This window comes from Bos indicus, chromosome 16 (assembly GCF_029378745.1).
Source record: "Bos indicus isolate NIAB-ARS_2022 breed Sahiwal x Tharparkar chromosome 16, NIAB-ARS_B.indTharparkar_mat_pri_1.0, whole genome shotgun sequence".
Taxonomy (NCBI): domain Eukaryota; kingdom Metazoa; phylum Chordata; class Mammalia; order Artiodactyla; family Bovidae; genus Bos; species Bos indicus.
The window spans coordinates 29,269,405-29,293,122 of NC_091775.1; the positions used below are offsets into that span (position 1 = coordinate 29,269,405).

General features: G+C 36.7%; 1 protein-coding gene across 9 annotated transcripts in view; it reads left to right on the plus strand.

Annotated features, from left to right (window-relative positions):
• DNAH14 (dynein axonemal heavy chain 14) overlaps nucleotides 1–23,718 on the plus strand; it is a 378,420-nt gene that overhangs the window by 309,567 nt on the left and 45,135 nt on the right. For all 9 annotated transcript variants that reach the window (XM_070768034.1, XM_070768039.1, XM_070768038.1 and 6 more), the window contains 6 exons: nucleotides 1,223–1,644; nucleotides 1,724–1,922; nucleotides 6,646–6,882; nucleotides 10,207–10,292; nucleotides 17,376–17,532; nucleotides 19,688–19,898. In XM_070768034.1, the coding sequence (XP_070624135.1) occupies nucleotides 1,223–1,644; nucleotides 1,724–1,922; nucleotides 6,646–6,882; nucleotides 10,207–10,292; nucleotides 17,376–17,532; nucleotides 19,688–19,898 (1,312 nt within the window). The remainder of the gene's footprint in view (nucleotides 1–1,222; nucleotides 1,645–1,723; nucleotides 1,923–6,645; nucleotides 6,883–10,206; nucleotides 10,293–17,375; nucleotides 17,533–19,687; nucleotides 19,899–23,718) is intronic.

The window sequence follows — 23,718 nt, forward strand, 5'->3', positions numbered from 1 at the left end:
TCAGACTGTATGATTTCAGTACCTTTGGACCATGAATTTTTTGCACCTTGTTTTATGTTCCTAGTTTTTATGGCTCCTAGTTTACAGTCTATGGGAACTTGAATAGAATTTGTATCCTACTATTGTGTAAAAATCATATAAATCTTAACTATGTTGAATTGATTCACAGTGCTTTTCAGGTCTACTATATTCTTCTACTTCTTTGTATAGTCATTCTATTAATTTTTGAGAGTTTGATATAGAAACTCCAACTAAAAATCTTATCTACTTTAAAAAAATTGTAAGATAACCAACAAAGACCTACTGCATAGCCCAGAGAACTCTGCTAAATATTCTTTAATAACCTAAATGGGAAAAGAATTTGAAAAAGAATAGGTACCTGTATATATACACCTTTCTTAGTTGTACACCTGAAACTAACATTGTTAATCAACTATATTCCAATATAAAGTAAAAAAAATTTTTTTAATTAAAAAAAACACTTGAGGGAATTCCCTGGTGGTCCAGTGGTTAGGACTTCATTCTTTCACTGCCTAGGGCATGGGTTCAGCCTCTGGTTGGGGAAATAAATTCTTGCGAGTCATGTGTCTTGGCCAAGAAAAAAAAAAAAAAGAACACTTGAAAAATGGGAATAGCTCTACTATAAAACAGTAGGGTTTAAAATGGGAATGTGAAAGTTGTCTTACACATTTGGAAGGGATAGAACTATTATGTGTGTTTCTAAAGCAGTGTTTTTTTAAAGGTGAGCAGCAACCCATTAGTGGAATGAAAAATCACTTTTATTGATCATTATCAACCTTGTTTAGTAAAACAGAACACAATGGAAAATACCAGAGTACATCATGTAAAATAATGGTGCTGTTGTTATTTTCTGAAAATTTTATTTTCATTTTCTGTGTGTATAGAAGATCAAGTGGAAATGCGTTCCTTATGATGAAATGGCTATTTATTATGTGCCTATAATAAAAATAAAATCCTCACACATTAAAGTAGTATAAAGAAGAGACTAGAGGATGGGAAGGGGGAGGCATATGTACTATTAATCAAATTTTTTAGAAACATGGCCTATCTTCATTTAAGACAGGTCTATGTCCAAAATAAAACCTACAAAAGGCCAATAGTAAAACTCTTAGATAAAGAGCAGAGAATGAGGAAATTGCCATGAGGAAATAATTATTTAATATTCCAATGGTTTTTATTTAAACTCATTTTTTGTCTTTAGGATTTGTATTAGATGATGAGGAAATTGTAGACATCTTAAGAAAATCCAAGATGACTTCAAATGAAATTTCAAAGCGAATCAAAGCAACAAGAAAAGCAGAAAGTGAAATTGAAGAAACACGCAAATTGTATCTCCCCATTGCTACAAGGGGTGCCCTGCTGTACTTTCTAGTGTCTAACCTTGCACAGATTGATTACATGTACCAGTTCTCCCTAGACTGGTTTCGTCAAATTTTTGTTTCATCAGTAGTTTCCAAAAGCAAAGAACAGGAAGAACACAGTCTGAAAAGGGAGAGAATGTTTCTGAAAAAAGGTCATGAAATCACAAATCTCTCAAAAGAGCCTAAACTGGAAAGTGAAAAAAGAACCTTAGATAGACATCTTAAAAATTCAATAGATACATTGACAAGAATCATTTTTAAGGTGAGACATTCTCAAAGGTGAACTTTGCACATTTATTTGACCCAGCTAGGTTAGCCTAACAGTTATGCTTTCTTTATAGGTGGTCTCTTCAGCTCTGTTTAATCGACATAAACTTTGCTTCTCCTTTGGGCTTTGCACTACAATCATGCAAAATAATGCTAATGGAAATTTAATGCAGAATGACATTGGATCCCTACCAGAGGAAGAATGGAACATCTTCTTAAATTCTAGCATGCTAGTAAATATTAAAGGTGTAATGCCCCAGCCTAAACTCAACAGTAAGTAAAAATAATTGCTCTAGATGTACTAAAAACCCATTAAACACATTTCCTGAAAAGTACTAAAAGATTTCTAAGGTGCTCCAAGTTAGTGCTTCTACACTGATTAAACTAAAAGCAATTTGAAGTCAAGTACATACAATATCTAATTCGTCACTGTATCCTCTACACTGTTGAGCATATTAGGTGAAAGTGAAAGTGTTAGTCACTTAGTCATGTCCAACTCTGTGACATGTGGACTGTAGCCCGCTAGGCTCCTCTGTCCCTGGGGTTTCCCAGACAAGAATAGTGGAGTGGGTAGGCATTCCCTTCTCCAGGATATCTTCTTGACCCAGGGATCAAACTTGGGTCTCCTGCATTAAAGGCTATTCTTTACCATCTGAGTCACCAGGGAAGCCTATAACTGATACTCAATAATTTTTGAATGAATAAATAAGTGACAATTGCTAGGTTATTATAATTCTAATCTATAAAGTAGAATACCTAATGCTTGTCAATAGGGACACACACACACACACACATCCTTTGATTAAATACCATCAGAAGGTGAATTTTACCCTCCTAACTATAGTTGCCCTCAGTTTCTTATGAAAATTCCCTGAAAATTTGAACCACAAAAATCATGCTTATCCAAAAGATTAGGCAAAATACTTAAGTATTGGATCTTTGCAGATGCTCCAGTGTTGTATATTTTTAATATGTTTATTTTTTAAATTATGGTAAAAATATACATAACATAGAATTTGCCATCTTAGCCATTTTTCAAGTGTATGGTTCAGTAGCATCAATACATCCATATTATTGTGCTGTGTTGTAATTTTAAGTTGTTGCTTAGTTGCTAGTTGTGTCTGACTCTTCGTGACCTCATGACTGCAGCATGCCAGACCTCTACAGATTTAATAAAATCTCTATCAAAATCTCAATGCCATTTTTTAAGGAAACAGAAAATTTCTTCCTAAATTTCATATGAAATTTCAAGTGATTCCGTATAGCCAAAACAATTTTGAAAAAGAAGAAAGTCGGAGGCATCACATTTCCTGATTTCAAACTATATTATAAAGCTACAGTAATCAAAACAGTCTATTACTGGTATAAAGATAGACAAACAGACCAAAAGAAAAAAATAGAGAGCATAGAAATTAACCCTTGTGCATAGGATCAAATGATCTTCAACAAAGTTATGAAGACCACTCAGTAGAAAAAGAGCAGTCTTTTCAACAAATGGTATTGGACTATTAATCAGCTATATCCTAATACAAAATAAAAAGTTTAAAATTTGTAAGAAAAAAAATAGAGGAAAATAATAGAATTGGAAAGACTAGACCTCTTCAAGAAAATTAGAGATACCAAGGGGAATATTTCATGCAAAGATAAGTTCAATAAAGGACAGAAATGGTATGGACCTAACAGAAGCAGAAGATATTAAGAAGAGGTGGCAAAAATACACAGAAGAACTATACGAAAAAGATCTTTATGACCCAGATAATCATGATGGTGTGATCACTCACCTAGAGCCAGACATCCTGGAATGTGAAGTCAAGTGGGCCTTAGGAAGCATCCCTATGAACAAAGTTAGTAGAGGTGATGGAATTCCAGTTGAGCTATTTCAAATCCTAAAAGATGATGCTGTGAAAGTGCTGCACTCAATATGCCAGCACATTTGGAAAACTCAGCAGTGGCCACAGGACTGGAAAAGGTCAGTTTTCATTCCAATCCCAAAGAAAGGCAATGCCAAAAAATGCTCAAACTACTGCACAATCACACTCATCTCACACGCCAGTAATGTTCAAAATTCTCCAAGCCAGGCTTCAGCAATATGTGAACCATGAACTTCCTGATGTTCAAGCTGGTTTTAGAAAAGGCAGAGGAACCAGAGATCAAATTGCCAACATCTGCTGGATCATCGAAAAAGCAAGAGAGTTCCAGAAAAACACCTATTTCTGCTTTGTTGACTATGCCAAAGCCTTTGACTATGTGGATCACAATAAACTGTGGAAAATTCTTCAAGAGATGGGAATACCAGAGCACCCGACCTGCCCCTTGAGAAATCTGTTTGCAGGTTAGGAAGCAACAGTTAGAACTGGACATGGAACAACAGACTGGTTCCAAATAGGGAAAGGAGTACATTAAGGCTGTATATTGTCACCCTGCTTATTTAACTTATATGCAGAATACATCATGAGAAACTCTGGGCTGGAAGAAGCACAAGCTGGAATCAAGATTGCCAGGAGAAATATCAATAACTTCAGATATGCAGATGACACCACCCTTATGGCAGAAAGTAAAGAAGAACTAAAGAGCCTCTTGATCAAAGTGAAAGAGGAGAGTGAAAAAGTTGGCTTAAAGCTCAACATTCAGAAAACTAAGATCATGGCATCTGGTCCCATCACTTCATGGCAAATAGATTTGGAAACATTGTCAGACTTTATTTTTGGGGGCTCCAAAATCTCTGCAGATGGTGACTGCAGCCTTGAAATTAAAAGACACGTACTTCTTGGGAGAAAAGTTATGACCAATCTAGACAACATATTAAAAAGCAGAGACATTACTTTGCCAACAAATGTCCATCTAGTCAAGGCTATGGTTTTTCCAATAGTCATGTATGGATGTGAGAGTTAGACTATAAAGAAAGCTGAGTGCCAAAGAATTGATGCTTTTGAACTGTGGTGTTAGAGAAGACTCTTGAGAGTCATTTGGATTGCAAGGAGAGCCAACCAGTCCATTCTAAAGGAGATCAGTCCTGGGTGTTCATTGGAAGGACTGATGATGAAGCTGAAACTCCAGTACTTTGGCCACCTGATGCAAAGAGCTAACTCATTTGAAAAGACCCTGATGCTGGGAAAGATTGAGGGCAGGAGAAGGGGACAACAGAGGATGAGATGGTTGGATGGCATCACTGACTCAATGAACATGAGTTTGGGTAAACTCCGGGAGTTGGTGATGGACAGGGAAGCCTGGCGTGCTGCAGTCCATGGGGTTGCAAAGAGTAGGACAGGACTGAGTGAGTGCACTGAACTGAAGGAAAAAAATTGGTGTTGGCAACACTGAGCATTCATATGCAAAGGAATGAAATTGAACTCATATCAAGTATAAAAATCAACTCAAAATGGATTTAGGACCTAAACATAAAAACTAAAACTATAAAATTCCTAGAAAGCTTAGGGGAAAAATCTTTCTAACATTGGACTTGGCAATGATTTTTTGGATTTAACACTGAAACACAGGCAACAAAAACAAAAATAGACCAATCAAAATTATATCAAATTAATGTATATCAAAATTATTACATATCAAATTTATATCAAATTTTAAAACTTTTGTTCATCAAAGGACACAGTCAACAGAGTGAAAAGGCAATCTAAGAAATAGAAGAAAATATTTCAAACCCTATGTCTGATAAGGAGTTTATATTTACATGGAATATATAAAGAACTCCTACAGCTCAACAACAAAAAAATCAAATAACCCAATTTTTAAATACTTGAATAAATATTTGTCCAAAGATTAAATACAAATGGACAACAAACATATGAAAAGATGCTCAACAACACTAATCATAGGAAAATGCAAAGCAAATCTACAAAAAGATATCATCTCACATCCATTTCTTTTTAAAAAGAGAAAATAAGTTCTGGCAAGAATGTAGGGAAAATGGAAACCTGTTGGTGGGATTGTAAAATGGTGCATATTTGGAACATAGAAAACAGTACAAGTGAAGTCACTCAGTCGTGTCCGACTCTTTGTGACCCCATAGACTGTAGCCTATCAGGCTCCTCCATCCATGGGATTTTCCAGGCAAGAATGCTGGAGTGGATTGCCATTTCCTTCTCCAGGGGATCTTCCCAACCCAAGAATCGAACCGGGTCTCCCACATTGCAGGCAGACGCTTTACCATCTGAGCCACCAGAGAAGCTAGAAAACAGTACAGAGCAGTACAGAGTTTCTTCAAAAAAAACCCTGAGAATAGAATTATCATATGATCCATTAATCCTATGTCTGGTTATGTATCTAAAAGAATTGAAAGCAGGGTCTCAGAGAGATATTTGCATATAGTGTTCATAGCAGCACTATTCACAATATCCAATAGGTAGAAGCAACCCAGGTGTACACTGGTGACTGGATAAAGAAAATGTAGTATATACGTAAAATGGAGTATTATTCAGTCAAAAAACGGAAATCCTATCACATAGTACAACATGGCTGAAACTTGACATTATGCTAAGCAAAATAAGCAAGTCACCAAAAGACAAATACTGTATGATTCCACTTACATAAAGTACATAAAGAAGTCAAATCCATAGAAACAAAAGAATGGGTGGTTACCAGGAGCTAGGAGGTGGGGAAATGGGAAAAGGATTACCAGGAGCCAGGAGGTGGGGAAATGGGAAAAGGATTACCAGGAGCTAGGAGGTGGGGAAGTGGGAAAAGGAAATGGGAAAATGGGTACAGAGCTTCAGACTTGCAGGAAGTTTTGGAGATCTGTTTCACCACAACATGAATTATAGTTAACACTACGGAATTGTACACTTAAAATGGTTAAGGTAGTAAATTTGGTGTTATGTGTTTTATCATAATTGAAAAATTACATTTTATGTAATTAGTTTTTATATAAGATGGCTTTTTCCTCAACAAAAAATATTTATTAAGTATGTACTTTCTAATGAGTAACTAAAGGTAAAGGATACATCTCTTCTTATGTGATCACTTTTCCTTTTTTTGTTAGGCATATATGAAACCTGTAAAAATCAACATCTTCAGTGGGTGTCAGATTCCAGGTGGAAGCAGTGTTTTTATATCAGCAATGAACTAGAGCCTTTTTCTCTTCTATGTAAATCCCTGTTATCAAATGTGTCACAATGGAATGCTTTTAAAAACAGTAAGGCTGTATATTTGCTGATGAGCACAGCTTTCTCTTCAGAAAATGGTTCCTTGGAGGAAAGTGAAAAATCACCAGAGATAGGTAAAGTATTCAGTGTCTTAATCTAACTTCATTACATATATGTATATAGATTATCAAGTTACCAATGTAGTTCAATATCATGAAAAAACTAAAGGGAGGAACGTAACTATGTAACAATCACTTGTTATTTAATGTAATTCTCATTCCACATTTTTCTCCATTTTGCTTTGCTTCCAGATTTTTGCCACAAAATACAATTATGTTATGCAAAACATGATCAGCCTTAGATATATTTCCTTTACTTTTATTTCTCTGGGATAGCCAGAAATGGAATTGTTGGGTCAAAAGTATAGTTTTTATATTAATAGTTGCTTCCAAGTTGCCTTCCTTGAAAGTCTGTGATAACTTACATTTCCACCAGCAATATATGAGTGCTCCTTTTCAAAGAAGAGTATTGGTTCTTTTTCACTTTGACCAATCTGAAAAGTTTAAAGTCTTTAAATTTATCTATCAAGTTTAAGTACTTTTTCAGATGTTTGCTGACCATTTGAATTTGCTTACTTTGCCCATTTCCTACTCCATTGTTGATCTTTTTTTTGTCCATTTGTTAAGAATCCTATTAGTATAATGTTGTTGTTCGGTGGGTCAGTTGTATCCAAATCATTGTGACCCTGTGGACTGCAGCACACCAGGCTTCCCTGTCCTTCACTGTATCCTGGCTGCTGCTGCTGCTGCTGCTGCTAAGTCTCTTTGGTCATGTTTGACTCTGTGCAACCCCATAGATGGCAGCCCACAAGGCTCCCACATCCCTGGGATTTTCCAGGCAAGAACATTGGAGTGGGAGCTTACTCAAACTCATGACCATTGAGTCAGTGATGCCATCCAACCATCTCATCTTCTGACGCCTCCTCCTCCTCCTGCTCTCAATCTTTCCCAGTTTTAGGATCTTTTGCAATGAGTCAGCTCTTCATATCAGCTGACCAAAATATTAGAGTTTCAGCTTCAGCATCAGTCTTTCCAATCTGGGTTGATTTCCTTTAGGATTGACTGGTTTGATCTTGCAGTCCAAGGGATTCTCAAGAGTCTTCTCCAGCACCACAGTTTGAAAGCATCAGTTCTTTGGCACCCAGCCTTCTTGATGATCCAGCTCTCACACCTGTATATGACTCCTGGGAAAACCATAGCTTTGACAATACAGACATTTGTGGACAAAGTGATGTCCCTGCTTTTTAATACACTGTCTAGGTTTGTCATAGCTTTTCTTACAAGGAGCAAGCGTCTTTTAATTTCATGGCTATAGTCACTGTCCATAGTGATTTTGGAGCCCAAGAAAATAAAATCTGTCACTGTTTCCACTTTTTTCCCTTTGATTTGCCATGAAGTGATGGGACTGGATGCCGTGATCTTAATTTTTTAAATGTTGAGTTTTAAGCCAGCTTTTTCACTCTCTTTCATCCTCGTCAAGAGGCTCTTTATTTCCTCTTCACTTTCTGCCATTAGAGTGGTACATATTTGAGGTTGTTCATCTTTCTTCTGGCAATCTTGATTCCAACTTGTGATTCATCCAGCCTGACATTTCGCATGATGTACTCTGCATAAAAGTTAATTGAGCACGGTGACACTACACAGTCTTGTAGTCCTCCTTTCTGAATTTTGAACCAGTCAGTTGTTCCATGTCCGGTTCTAACTGTTGTTTCTTGACCCGCATACAAATTTCTCAGGAGGCAGCTAAGATGGTCTGGTATTCCCATCTCTTGAAGAATTTTCCACAGTTTGTTGTGATCCACACAATCAAAGGCTTTAGTGTAGTCAATGAAAGAGTAGATGTTTTTCTGGAATCCCCTTGCTTTTTCTATGATCCAGTGGATGTTGGCAACATGATCTCTGGTTCCTCTGCCTTTTCTAAATCCAGCTTGTACGTCTGGAAGTTCTCAGTTCATGTAGTGTTGAAGCCTAACTTGAAGGATTTTGAGCATTACCTTGCTAGCATGTGAAATGAGTACAGTTATACAATAATAAAATTATTTACTTATAATTAATTAGCATAACATGGTATTAATTTTTGTCTTGTTAAAAATATTAAACAGCTCATTCAAATATTTTTCAAAATCTGTCATTGCTTATTGGATTTGTCTGTAATATCTATAACATAAAAATGTTTAAATGTTTGTTATAGTTAATTATGTCTGTATTTTCTTTTATAATTTTTTAATTTCCAGTTCTGATTAAGAGGTTTTCTTCTTCCCTTAAAGTTTTCTCTCGGGTTCATTATTGTTTTATTTTGTTGCATTTTGCACTAATCTATCTTGGATTCATTGTTTATTATGCTGTAAGATAAGAGTCGATATCTTTCATTTAAAGGCACTCTTTACTGACTTTTTGTTAAGTGAAGATCTTTTACTTTGCAAGTAACCCCAAGTTTATCCATTTTTAACTAGATGTTCATGTATTGTGGACTTTTTAAGATCAACAGAATATATCTTATCTATTTTAAAAAGCTATTTCTCTTATCTAAGTTGTATTTAAAGTTAGACTTTGAGGAAATAATGTAGAAATAAAAGATTGGTAGAAATGATAGCTGTACAAAAGAGACACAGATGTATAGAACAGTCTTTTGGACTCTGTGGGAGAGGGAGGGAGGATGATTTGGGGAAATGGCATTGAAACATGTAATTAGCCTCTAATTAAAATAAATAAATTTTAAAAAAGAAATGATAGCTGTATATGGAATAGATGGAAATAAAAACTAGAATTTTTCCCACCTTGCAAGAAAGTGTGATCCTGTGGTGACTGTATCAAGGGTAAGTGTGACTCTCTATCAAAGGTAAGAGGGGTCAAAGTTTTTAAATATATTTTTATAATATTCAGTTTTTCAAAAACTTGAAAATCATTGCATTTCCATTTGATCCTCATTTCTTATATCCGTTATAGGTAGATTCTGAACAGAAATCTCTAGCCTCTAGAGTTTATTGTTTATATTTATTAGTTATTAGTTTATATTCTATTATATGAACAGAAGTCTCTAACCTCTAGTTATCAATTTATAAACAGTATATATTCAGGATCAGGTCATAAAATATTGGCTCTGGCCTTTGCTTCTAATTTCTTTTCCTTCTGTCATCCATCATCTTTTCTAGTTCTCATTCTTCAACCATTTCACCAGAGACAAGTTGAAAGTTAAATCTACCTTAAGATATACCTCTTTTACAATATTAAAGATAGTTAGAGATGCCTGAAATCTCACAGAAATCTCACTTTAAAAGAAGTTAGCAGTGTTTTAAACAAAACCTCACAATTTTATAGTGAAAAAAAAAATCATTGTATTACCTTTTGGTGATCCAAAGTATTTTATTGTTAATCTCAGTTTCTCTAAATTTTATCTAGCTCAAGTTTTTAATGAAAATGAAGAAATATACAGTTCTATAAATTTTCCCTGGGAGAAACTCACTCCATTTCAAAGACTTATTTTGGTAAGATGTGCTATGAGAAAATATTGATGTTCTAAATGTTTTGAGCACCTTATCAGTAATTTAAACTATTTAAATTTTAAACTTTTTTTTTTTAACAAAAAATAGTTTATTGCACAAAATTCAAGGAATTCCCAAGCATACTTAAATTTATAAAAAAATCAACATGCTTTTTAAAGTTACAATTTCTTGTGCATGGTGACACCTTTCCCCTGAACAGCCCCAACCTGAGGACTCCCTTTTAATGAGGAAATTTTTAATAGACATGAATAACTTAACACCACCGAGTTTTCTAGATCCTTTAAAACATGACCCTCAAGGATCCTATCGTAACCTGAGACCACCATACGCTGAGAATCACCTGGCATGGGAGTGAGTGACTTGTTTGAGTAAGGCTCAGAGCATCTCACACGCCCCCGCACTATGCATGTCATGGGCTCTTAGGGAGGCTCCGGGACATCTGTCTTTCAGATCTGCTGGTCCCTTTCACTACTAGCAGTCTTTACATGACATTTAATTTTTGTTAAAAAAATGCTCATAGGAATATATGTCCTGATGACTCTGCAGGCCCATGGCTTTAGCAGTATCCTTAAGACCAAGAAAGTCTTTAAACTGAGGAAGAGTTTAATGAGAATCTTCCTAACACAGCCTTCCACAGGCTGTCTTCTTGAAGGCCCATCTTGGTACCTGGACCCCAGGCCAGAGAATGAACCAGTTTCACATCCTATCAAAAACAATGCCTGTTACACCTCCTGAATAGTAGAACGAAGGCATGTAAATCCGTGGCATCTATGTGATGGGTACCGTGGAAAAATTAATGATAACCACCTCGCAGGAAGTTATTTTTGGAACATAAGAAAATCAAGTCATGATATCGTGAAGTGTCCAAGCTGACACGCCCTCCAATGAGGACACGAGGTACAGGATTAATAACATACACAAATGCAACGTGACGACGAACGTGTTTCTACAAGTACTCCAGAGTTGACTGTTGTTTTCCATGAGGAAATTCCTAATTCCCACTTCTGCCCACGGAAGAAGAATATTTCAAATGCTGGGAGGCAGGAGTGCCAGTAAAGTCCCTCAGAGGGAAAAAAAAGCCTTAACAAACCAAGAGCAGATGACTTTAGTCCAACTTCCTCCTTCAGGATGATCTGTTAAGGAAGCCTGGACACAAGGGCCCCAGATTAGGAACTGCAGGCCAGACATGACGGCACAAGGCATAAATTTTAAACTTTTATGAGCAAAATATATAGATTTTGCAGTCTAATATTTAATGAACATTACTACTAGGGGAAAGCACTTACATTCCATTTTAATGTGCTTTTATGTGATGGGAGTTCAATTAGAATAACATTCTTAGCATCTTTCTGCACCCTTATTCATTCCTCCCTAGAAAGGAGAAAGGACTTGTCACACAGGTAATCTGAGAGATGAAATCACTGTGCATGGCTTAGCCCTTCTCCCCTGTCCCTTTGGGGATTAGCCTTCCTGCAAAATGCATAATTTCTGCTCTGCTTCTCAATGCCATAAATTGTACAAGAACGTACCAGGGATTTTTACAGAAAAGTCAAAGACTGCCCAGCACTGCTTGAGACAGAAAAGTCTGCCGAATTCTACGGTTTAGTATCAGGAAGTACACCCACCTAAACCATATCCACCACCTTGGCCTGTATTGATAATAAAGGTGGTATTTTCCCTGATTCCTCTATTAGTCAATGCCTCAGAATCTGGCTGTGAGGTTGGCAGGTTAGCGATGTGAATAGGTGTCATTTGTGAGCCCTTTAAAGTAAGTAAAGCTTAGCATGTACTCCGCAGTTTTCATAAATTATCTCATTTAATCTTCATAATCATCTTGGGGGTAGACATTATCATTTCCCCTTTTTATAGAATGCCTAATTGAGCCAGGACTGAAACTCAGACAATTTGACCCTGAAATCTGTGCTTTTACCAGTAACACCATGTTATACTTGCCAAAGTAGATTCTTTAAAGTAGATTTTTCTCACTGATGAGTAATCTGTGTATTTAATGTAGGTATCAAAAGCATTCAGAAATGAGATATAAATAAAACCTCAAAGTCTTAAAAAAAAAAAAAAGTAGATTTTTCTAAATTTGCCCTTATCACATCAAACAATCTTTAATTTTCACATTTAGCCTCTAGTTTGCTGCTGCTGCTGCTAAGTTGCTTCAGTCGTGTCGACTTTGTTCGACCCCATAGAGGGCAGCCCACCAGGCCCCCCCGCCCTGTCCCTGGGATTCTCCAGGCAAGAACCCTGGAGTGGGTTGCCATTTCCTTCTCCAATGCATGAAAGTGAAAAGTGGAAGTCAAGTCACTCAGTCGTGTTGATTCTATGGACTGCAGCCTACCAGGCTCCTCCGTCCATGGATTTTCCAGGCAAGAGTACTGGAGTGGGGTGCCATTGCCTTCTCCAGCCTCTAGTTTAGGGAGGAGGAAATCCTTCCTCTTATTTCCCTTTTTCTCTAACTTCCTGAAAATGCCAGCCTTAACAGCGAATCATCTTTCTTTTGGTTTCTGCGTTAAATTTTATTTTTACATCACTTTAAAATTTACTCATGCTGTTGCAGAAAAAGATTGCACCTGACTTACAGACATTTTTATCGGGGCTGTGATTTCGTTTTCTCAATACTTCAAGTACAATTTATCACTAACCAATTGAATTTGAGTCTTTGGAGATCTTTCTTATAAAATTTCAAAATCTCCAATAAAGATAACCAAAATAGCAGAGACTATTTTAAAATATTCTATGTCCTTATATCTTAAAGTGAGTTGTTTTCTTTCCAACTTTTTATTGTGGCATAGCATACATTCATTATTTCATTTACTCCTGATAATAATTCCTCTTAAGTTTATTTAAATATAAAATTCCGTGGCAGTAAGTACATTTACAGGATTGTGAAAACTCACCACTAGCCACCTTTAGAAATTTTTATCATCCCAAACACTGTACCAAAAAATTCCCCATTATTTCCTCCCATTAGACCATGGCAGCCAGCATTCTACTTTCTGTCCCTCTGAACTTGCCTATTCTGTTGTAATTTTTGTTCAGTCATTAAGGCGTGACCAACTCTTTAAAACCCCACAAACTTCAGCACACCAGATTCCTGTCCTTCACTATCTCCCCAAGTTTGCTTAAATTCATGCCCATTGAGTCAGTGATGCTATCTAACCATCTCACTCTCTGCCACCTCCTTCTCCTTTTGCCTTCTATCTTTTCCAACATCAAGGTCTTTTCCACTGAGTTGGCTCTTCACATCAGGTGACCAAAGTATTGGAGCTTCACTGTCAGTCCTGCCAATAAATAGTCAGGGTTGATTTCCTTTAGGATTGACTGGTTTGATCTCCTTGCAGTCCAAGGGACTCTCAAGAGTCTTCTCCAGCATCACAATTCCAAAACATCGATTTTCGGCACTTAGCTGTCTTTATGGTTCCACTCTCACATCTGTACATGACTACCAGAAAACCATAGCATTGACTATATAGACCTTTGTTGGCAAAGTAATGTCTCTGCTTTTTAATACGCTGTCTAGGTTTGCCATAGCTTTTCTTACAAGGAGCAAACATTTTTTTAATTTCATGGCTGCAGTCACTGTCTACAGTGATTTTGGAGCCCAAGGAAATAAAATCTGTCACTTCATCCACTTTTTCCCTTTCTATTTGCCATGAAGTGATAGGACCAGATGCCCATTATCTTAGTTTTTGAATGATGAGTTTTAAGCCAGCTTTTTCACTCTCCTCTTTTACCTTCATCAAGAAGCTCTTTAGTTCCTCTTCACTTTCTGCCATTAGAGTTGCATCATCTGCATATCTTAGGTTGTTGGTATTTCTCACAGAAATCTTGATTCCAGCTTGTGATTCATCCTGCCTGGCATTTCACATGATGTACTCTGCATGGAAGTTAAATAAGCATGGTGACAATATACAGCCTTGACCTACTCTTTTCCCAGTTTTGAATCAGTCTGTTGTTCCATGTCCAGTTCTAACTGTTGCTTCTTGACCTGAAAACAGGTTCTCTGGAGGAAGATAAGGTGGCCTGGTATTCCCATCTCTTTAAGAATTTTCCAGTTTTTTGTGATCCACACAGTCAAAGGCTTTAATGTAGTCAATGAAGCAGTAGATGTTTTTCTGGAATCCCCTTGCTTTCTCTATGATCCAGCAAATGTTGGCAATTTGATCTCTGGTTTCTCTGCCTTTTCTAAATCCACCTTGTACATCTGGAATTTCTCAGTCGAAGCCTAGTTTGAAGGATTTTGAGCATATTACTAACATGTAAAATTAGTTCAATTGTACAGTAGTTTGAACATTCTTTGGCACTGCCTTTCTTTGGGATTGGAATGAATACTGACCTGGATCACAGTCTTGTCATGGCAAAGGGGCTTGCATAACTCTATGAAATTATGAGCCATGCCTTGCAGGGCCACCCAAGACAGACAGGTCATAGTGAAGAGTTCTGACAAAACATAGTCCACTGGAGAAAGGAATGGCAAACCACTCTAGTATTCTTGCAGCAAGAACCCCATGAACAGTATGCCTATTATAGATACTTCATATAAGTAGAATCATGCAACATTTATCTTTTTGTGTCTGACTTATTTCATTTAATGTCTTCAAGTTTCATCCATGTTGTAGCATGTGTCAGAATTTTTTCAAAGCTGAATACTATTGCATTGTATCCATATGCCACATTTTATTTTTCTATTCATCTGTCCATGAACACTTGGGTTGTTTCCACCTTTTGGCTGTTGCAAGTAATGCTGCTGGAACATCGGTATATACATTTGTTTTTTTGTTTTTATTTTTGTTTGGGTTTGGTTTTTTCTTCTTTTGAGCCAAAATTTTCAAATTGAGAAATTTGACATAAAAATCCAGATTTCCAGCATTTATTAAAAAATTAGAAGATCAGCTAATATGTGGCCCACAATCATCCATAGCAATACTCTCTGCCCTTTTGGAGCAGTGTATCATAGTCTTCACTGCTCCCAATTATTTCCCGACACTGAAGTTGAATGCTATTTGCCATTTAACATCATATTTGCATAACTTTTTATTATACAGGAGAATTATTTTTCTTCAGCCCAACCCACTTCTCCAGTTTATGTTATCCACCTGACAACTTTATTCCTCTACTCTGTATGTGGATTATTGATGCAATTATGACATTAAGATGTATTTAAGCTATAGTAACTGAAAAATGCAGACTACTTAACAGTCTGTATAGTAAAAACTCCATTTGTGGGGAAAAAAGAACAGGTTAGAGAGATATTCATGTGTATGTAGAAAATATAAAGAACAACAAGAAACAAATAGTGGTTATCTAGGAAATAGGGTCTTCATATTTCAATTTATACTTTTTAAAAAATTTTATGTAACAAGTTATATAGCAAGTATTATTTGAATTTCATGTAACAAGTGTGTATTACCTTAACAACAAAATGAACTAGATTTTAAAACCCATGCTGCATTACTCTCCCCCATTAAGCTCCAAGTGGTTTTAGTTTGTCACTAGCAACTTTATGAGTATAGTCATCCTATTTACCAAACTCCGGGTCAGAAGACATGGTCTGATAAAATGTTAAGTGTATGTATAGGGAAATTGAGTTTAAATATTTGAAACTGGGTCTGACCTGTAAGAGTCAGAAATTGAGACTGCCACTTATGAGATTTAGAACATACTAGGGAGAAGACTCAGCCTAGTTAAAGGATATCATGGAGCTCCACAGGGGCAAGGACTTTGTCCAGTTTATTCAGTTCCTTCCATTTATATAATCCATTGGACAGAAAAGAGGGGGAAAGATGACAATGAGGAGATATGGACATGGGGAAATTTTTCACAACTATATGTAGCTTCTTAGAAAAGAGCTAATAAAATTTATTTCAATGGAACCCATTTCTTCAAACTTTTCTTTCTGTCCCACTACCCCCCCCCCTCCAATTTCTTGGGGTTAAAAATTACATAAGTGGAGAAATTTAATAAATGTTTGCTTAATAAAATAAAGAAGGAACCAGCAGCATGATGGTGACAAAAGGTGACAATCACGTTGGGGAGACAGATTCTTAGCAGTGATGGACCACCCCTAATGGTGTTTCACTCGGTTGATTCTCACACTTTCGTAACTGGAAATACTGGGGGGACTCTGCTGTTAGACCCCAGATTCTATGTGTGCTGCCAATTTTCATGTTTAAAAATACATATGTTGCAATCAATTAAAAATTTGAGATTAATTTTTCCAAAGGATACAGAAAAGAGCAAACTCAACATAATGAGTTTATATTAGGTTTCTTTTAAATATGTGAACTTGCCAATAGTTGATGGTTTTTGACGATGACCCATGGTTCAATCTAGTACCTCCACACAGACTGACAGACACATACAGTTTTAATTTTGCCTTAAATGATGGAGTCTCTGAAAGCTAAGCACACAATGTATGATCATTCTGTAAAGAAATAGCACATAAGTGATTAGTTTAAAGCAGTTTTCATGGAAAATGTCTGAAATTTGCAATGACTTCCAACAGATGAATTTCTATTTACCACCTGTATACTGTTTGCAAAACCTTTTAGTCCCTCTAAACTTCTCTGCAGATGTGTTCTCCGTTTGTTTAAACACATAAATATTGTGCTATTGATTTTCATTTTATTAATGGAAGAGTTGGTACTTTTCCAACTATGCTATCCTGGATTTTCATCCTCTAATACCGTGGGGTTTTTTCTTGCTCTGGATATGTACAGCAGAGGAGGAAAAAAACCCAGGCACAAGGTCTCTTTTTGCAGAGTCAGGGACCCTAACTTGGATTTGCACGTACAAAGTAAGATCACAGTGTGTGAAAGATAGAGGCACCAGATAGCCCTGGCATCTAGGAAGGACCATAGGATGGTCAAGAGCAGTGGTGGGAGCTTTCCCACCACACATAGACTCCCCTCAAATTTTCCCAACACAAGGAACACCACAAAACTTTTGAAGGGCAACCTAAATACTGAATACTTCTTAGTGTGTTTCCTCTTACCACAGGGGATATTCCCTTGGGTAGTTTTTAAAGTTACTTATCTATCATGGTTTCTTTCTTAGATAAAAATTCTTAGACCAGAATGTTTAAAGAATTCTGTGGAAAGGTTTATAACTGAAAAAATAGGAAATGAATATATTCACAGCACTGGAACCAGTTTGAAGGAATCATATGAAGAATCCAATGCCAGGACTCCACTGATACTTATTCACTCCCATGGTAAGCTACTTGTGGACAGTTAAGATGACATGATGGTGTTTTTCAAAAGATGTAGAGAAGTAGGTTCTGTGTCAGGGTGTTCTGTGTTTAAAATATTTCCCTATTCTTAAATATTTGGGGAAATTGTCCTATTCTTAAATATCTTAAAGAATTGGGCTTCCCTGGTGGCTCAGATGGTAAAGCATCTGCCTGCAATGTGGAAGACCCGGGTTCCGTCCCTGGGTCAGGAAGATCCCCTGGAGAAGGAAATGGCAAGCCACTTCAGTACTCTTGCCTGGAAAACCCCATGGACGGAGGAACCTGGTAGGCTACAGTCCATGGGATGGCAAAAGAGTTGTACACGACTGAGTGACTTCACTAAATATCTTAAAACTGTAAACTATATTAAGGATGAATCTTTGAAACAGTTTCACAGATATAAAGACCAAACTAGTGGATACCAGTGGAGATAATGAAGAGGGGAGGGCCAAGCTGGGGTAGAGGATTGGGAGGTACAAACCACAATGTGTGAAATAAATAAGCTACAAGGGTATATTGTACAACAGAGGGAGTACAAACAGTATTTTATGATACCTATAAATGAACTATAACCTTTAAGAATTATGACTCACTCTGTTATACATCTAAAAGTTATTTATATCATTATTGTACATCAACTATATCTCAATTAAAAAAAATAAGCAAATAAAGCAATAGCACATTTAAAAAAAAAAAAGAATGACTAAAAATGTAAAAGAACAAAGAAAAGTGAGTTGTCCCAGATTCATGAATATGGAAAAATTTATCAGGGCTAGTTTTGTACGCAGAAAATACCTCCCAAACACACATATTATTGATGTGAAATTTGGGATTACCCTTGCTTTATTAACAATTTTAATTCCCATTGACCTGTGAAAAAATGTTATAAAATTATCAGAAATATCTCTGTTGATTGTATGCTTGTGTGCTTCAAGACTTCAAATGCATTTTTTTCTTTATCTTGTCTTTGCTCTACAGACCCTAAGCAAAATATTTTCTCCTAAGGAAAATACTTTCTTCATTTATTTTCTGCTTTCCATTATCTTCAAATCAAACATGTCTGTAGAACTCACCATTTTCAAACTTTGATTCTATTAGGAAAAGCCTTGTTCAAAGTGCCCCCATGTAGAGGCTTTCTCATCTGAAACTTTTCCATGTAAAGCAGCTGGCTATATGCCTGACACACTCATAACAGTGCTGTCTATTTCTTGAAAACTTAGCCTGACATGGCACCTAGGGCTGTGGCCATCACATCTATGTTCCAAACATCTGTCACCCTGTTAGACATGGCTTGACATATACACACTACATATAATAAAACAGATAACTAATAAAGAACCTACTGTATAGCACAGGAAACTCTACTCAGTATTCTGTAATTATCTATATGGGACCTATATGGGAAAAAAGAGTGGCTATATACTATATATGTATAAGTAATTCACTCTGCTGTACAGAATGGAAGATAGCACAACATTTAGAAACTTTGCTGCCAAAGCTTTTTCACAAAACATAAGATGCTCATACCTAGCTGCATGAAAGGCTAAAAATGAAGCATTTTAGCTGCGCACATGGCCATTTGGAGTAACACCAGGGTTCAGCTATAGAGGAGGAAGGGACAAGTAAGTGCTGGAGTAAACAACCCACAAACCTACTACTGCTGTAGTAAATAGTATCACCCCATCTGTCACCCCATTAGATGGGGTTTGACATATGCACACTGTATATAATAAAATAGATAACTAATAAAGAACCTACTGTGTAGCACAGGGAACTCTACTCAATACTCTGTAATGACCTAAATGGGAATAGAATCTAAAAAAGAGTGGCTATGTATATGCATATACATATATGTGTGTGTGTGTATATAGATATATATATATATATATGACTCACTTTGATGTACAGCAGAAACTAACACAGCATTGTAAATCAACTATACTCCAATAAAAATTAATTTTGCAAAAAAGAAAATGGAAGAACCAAAATTTGAGCTCTACCTTCTGATTTAAAATACTAGTTTTTCCATTATGTGTACATCTTTTCCCACTGCCACTTAATAAATGCTAGAATGTATTTTTAAAGAGGTGATTAAATGACTTTACAATAGTATGTATCTTTCCATGTTGTTTTACAGGGATCGACCTCACCAATACGCTCCTGAAATTTGCACAAGAGTTAATGGGAACAACCAATCATGTGACCATGATTTCTTTGGGTCGTGGCCAGGCAGCTAAAGCAGAAGCCCTCATTGTTAAGGCCCTAACCAAAACAGAGCAATGGGTCTTCCTCCAGAACTGCCATCTTGCAGCATCATTTATGCCAAGGCTCTGCACTATTGTAGAATCGTAAGAGTTTTACATTTATTTGTAAGGGCTTCCCAGGTGGCTCAGTGGTAAAGAATCCACCAGCCAATGCAGGAACTACAGGACCCTTGGGTTCAATCCCTGTGTCAGGAAGATCCCCTGGAGAAGGCAACCCACTCCAGTATTCTTGCCTGGAAAATCCCATGTTCACAGGGGCCTGATGGGCTACAGTCCATTGGGTGGCAAAAAGTCAAACGTGACCGAGCAACTGAGCACCCGTGCACACATAAGAGATCAGATTATTATCAAAACAATGAGCTAAAACTGGAAATGGCAATGTACAACTGTGCTTAAACAGTGATAAAATAAAGTGTTAAGCCACTCAGAGGTAATGTAGGCTATTTTATGACGATTCTATTTCTCCAAGAACTTGAAAGCTACACTAGGAATATATCACTTTTTATTAGAAGAAAAGACCTCTTTAATTTTTACTTTCCATCCAGTTTATCAGTTTCTCTTTCTCCCCATCTCAAACTCTCAATAGATATACACTTGTACATACACATGTATATAGAAATGTACATGTGGCATAGTTTGTAATATCCTATTGCTTCCACACAGCAGAATATAATACCTCATATCCATATTTCCCAGGTGGTGCTAGTGGTAAAGAACCTGCCCACCAATGCAGGAGAATTAAGAGTCATGGGTTGGATCCCTGGGTCAGGAAGATCCCCTAGAAGAGGACATGGCAACTCACTCCAGTATTCCTGCCTGGAGAATCCTGTGGACAGAGAAGCTTGGCAGACTACAGTCTGTAGGCGTGCAAAGAGCTAGACTCAAGTGAAACAACAAGAACAGCATCCATAATTTCAGTGATAATTTTCTTTCTTTTTATTTATTTATTTATTTATTTTTTGATAATTTTCTTTATAGGCTGTATTTGGTACCTATTCTGACTTACTCTATCTAGTTCAACCCGTTGGCTGTTTTCTCCCAAAGTACTTGCTGACTCAAGCAAAAATTCCCATAGGTTCAGCCTTCTTCTTTGCAGTGAAAGTATTTGGAAATAGAATGCTCTAACTTTGCTTGAAGAATTAGCAAAGTGTTGAGTTAGTAATGTTTTAACAAATTGCATTCTATAGCTTTTTCACCAGATTTGCGTTTCTGTCTGCTTTACTGAGTATGGCCAATACTGTGTATAAAAGTGCCTTTATTTATTTTTTTTTTAATTTTTTAAAATTTATTATTATTTTTTTTTTTACTTTACAATGTTGTATTGGTTTTGCCATACATCAACATGCATCCACCTCGGGTGTACACGTGTTCCCCATCCTGAACCCCCTCCCACCTCCCTCCCCGTACCATCCCTCTAGGTCATCCCAGTGCACCAGCCCCAAGCTTCCTGTATCCTGCATTGAACCTGGACTGGCAATTCATTTCTTATATAATATTATACATGTTTTAATGCCATTCTCCCAAATCATCCCCCCCTCCCTCTCCCACAGAGTCCAAAAGACTGTTGTATACATCTTTGTCTCTTTTGCTGTCTCGCATACAGGGTTGTCATTACCATCTTTCTAAATTCCATATATATGCGTTAGTATACTGTATTGGTGTTTTTCTTTCTGGCTTACTTCACTCTGTATAATAGGCTCCAGTTTCATCCACCTCATTAGAACTGATTCAAATGTATTCTTTTTAATGGCTGAGTAATACTCCATTGTGTATATGTACCACTGCTTTCTTATCCATTCATCTGCTGATGGACATCTAGGTTGCTTCCATGTCCTGGCTATTATAAACAGTGCTGCGATGAACATTGGGGTACACATGTCTCTTTCCCTTCTGGTTTCCTCAGTGTGTATGCCCAGCAGTGGGATTGCTGGATCATAAGGCAGTTCTATTTCCAGTTTTTTAAGGAATCTCCACACTGTTCTCCATAGTGGCTGTACTAGTTTGCATTCCCACCAACAGTGTAAGAGGGTTCCCTTTTCTCCACACCCTCTCCAGCATTTATTGCTTGTAGACTTTTGGATCGCAGCCATTCTGACTGGTGTGAAATGGTACCTCATAGTGGTTTTGATTTGTATTTCTCTGATAATGAGTGATGTTGAGCATCTTTTCATGTGTTTGTTAGCCATCTGTATGTCTTCTTTGGAGAAATGTCTATTTAGTTGTTTGGCCCATTTTTTGATTGGGTCATTTATTTTTCTGGAATTGAGCTGCGGGAGTTGCTTGTATATTTTTGAGATTAGTTGTTTGTCAGTTGCTTCATTTGCTATTATTTTCTCCCATTCTGAAGGCTGTCTTTTCATCTTGCTTATAGTTTCTTTTGTTGTGCAGAAGCTTTTAATTTTAATTAGGTCTCATTTGTTTATTTTTGCTTTTATTTCCAATATTCTGGGAGGTGGGTCATAGAGGATAAAAGTGCCTTTAAATGAGGGTCTCTGCTTCTTCATGCCATTATTCTTCTGCTGTGAGCATCCACAAGGGAATTATGAAACCAAAATGCAGCTGTCTGGCTTAACTTTCTAAAACCTTTACTAATAGTATGCATTCTGTTCTCAGACTATTATTCTTTAAGCAGTTTAAAAACTATTTCCTAATTTCACTTTTTCACATTTGTTTCATTACTTGAATCAGAAGATGAAGATTACTTAATTATATGATTTCAACAGATGCAAACTCTGAAATATGACACAATAATTTCTACTAGATTTTTCATTATTAATTCAAAAAATATTTGTAGGAAACCTACTATTTGCCAGAAATCATTCTAGAGACTAAGGATACAGCATGGACCAGACAGTCATTGTATCAGCATTCAAAAAGTATTAAGACATAAAGGAGCAATAGAATGACAGATAGTATTGTATCATTTTTTTAATTAATAAAATGTTCTTCAGAACAGTTTCAAAAGCTTAATAAGAGTAATTGACAATCATTAAAACTATGCTTTATAACCAGTTGCCTGAGGAGGCCTTACAGATAGCTGAGAGAAGAAGAGAAGCAAAAGGCAAAGGAGAAAAGGAAAGATATACCCATTTGAATGGGTTCCAAATGGGTTCCAAAGAGTTCCAAAGAATACCAAGGAGAGAGAAGAAATTCTTCCTCAGTGATCAATGCAAAGAAATAGAGGAAAACAAAAGAATGAGAAAGACTAGAGATCTCTTCAAGAAAATTAGAGCTATCAAGGGCATATTTCTTGCAAAGATGGGCACAATAAAGGACAGAAATGGTATGGACCTAGCAGAGGCAGAAAATATTAAGAAGATATACATAGAAGAACTATACAAAAAAGATCTTACTGACCCAGATAACCACAATGGTGTGATCATTCACTTAAAGCCAGATATCCTAGAATTCGAAGTCAAGTGGGCCTTAGGAAGCATCACTATGAAAAAAGCTAATGGAGGAATGGAATTCCAGTTGAGCTATTTCAAATCCTAAAAGATGATGCTGTGAAAGTGCTACACTCAATATGCCAGCAAATTTGGAAAACTCATCAGTGGCCACAGGACTGGAAAAGGTCAGTTTTCATTCCAGTCCAAAAGAATGACAATTCCAAAGAATGTTCAAACTACTACACAATTGCACTCATCTTACACGCTAGCAAAGTAATGCTCAAAATTCTCCAAGTGACGTTTCAACAGTACGTGAAACAAGAACTTTCAGATATTCAAGCTAGATTTAGAAAAGGCAGAGGAACCAGAGATCAAATTGTCAACATTTGTTAGATCATTGAAAAAGCAAGAGAGTTCCAGAAAAACATCTACGTCTGCTGTATTGACTATGCCAAAGCCTTTGACTGTGTGGATCACAACAAACAGGAAAATTCTGAAAGAGATGGGAGTACCAG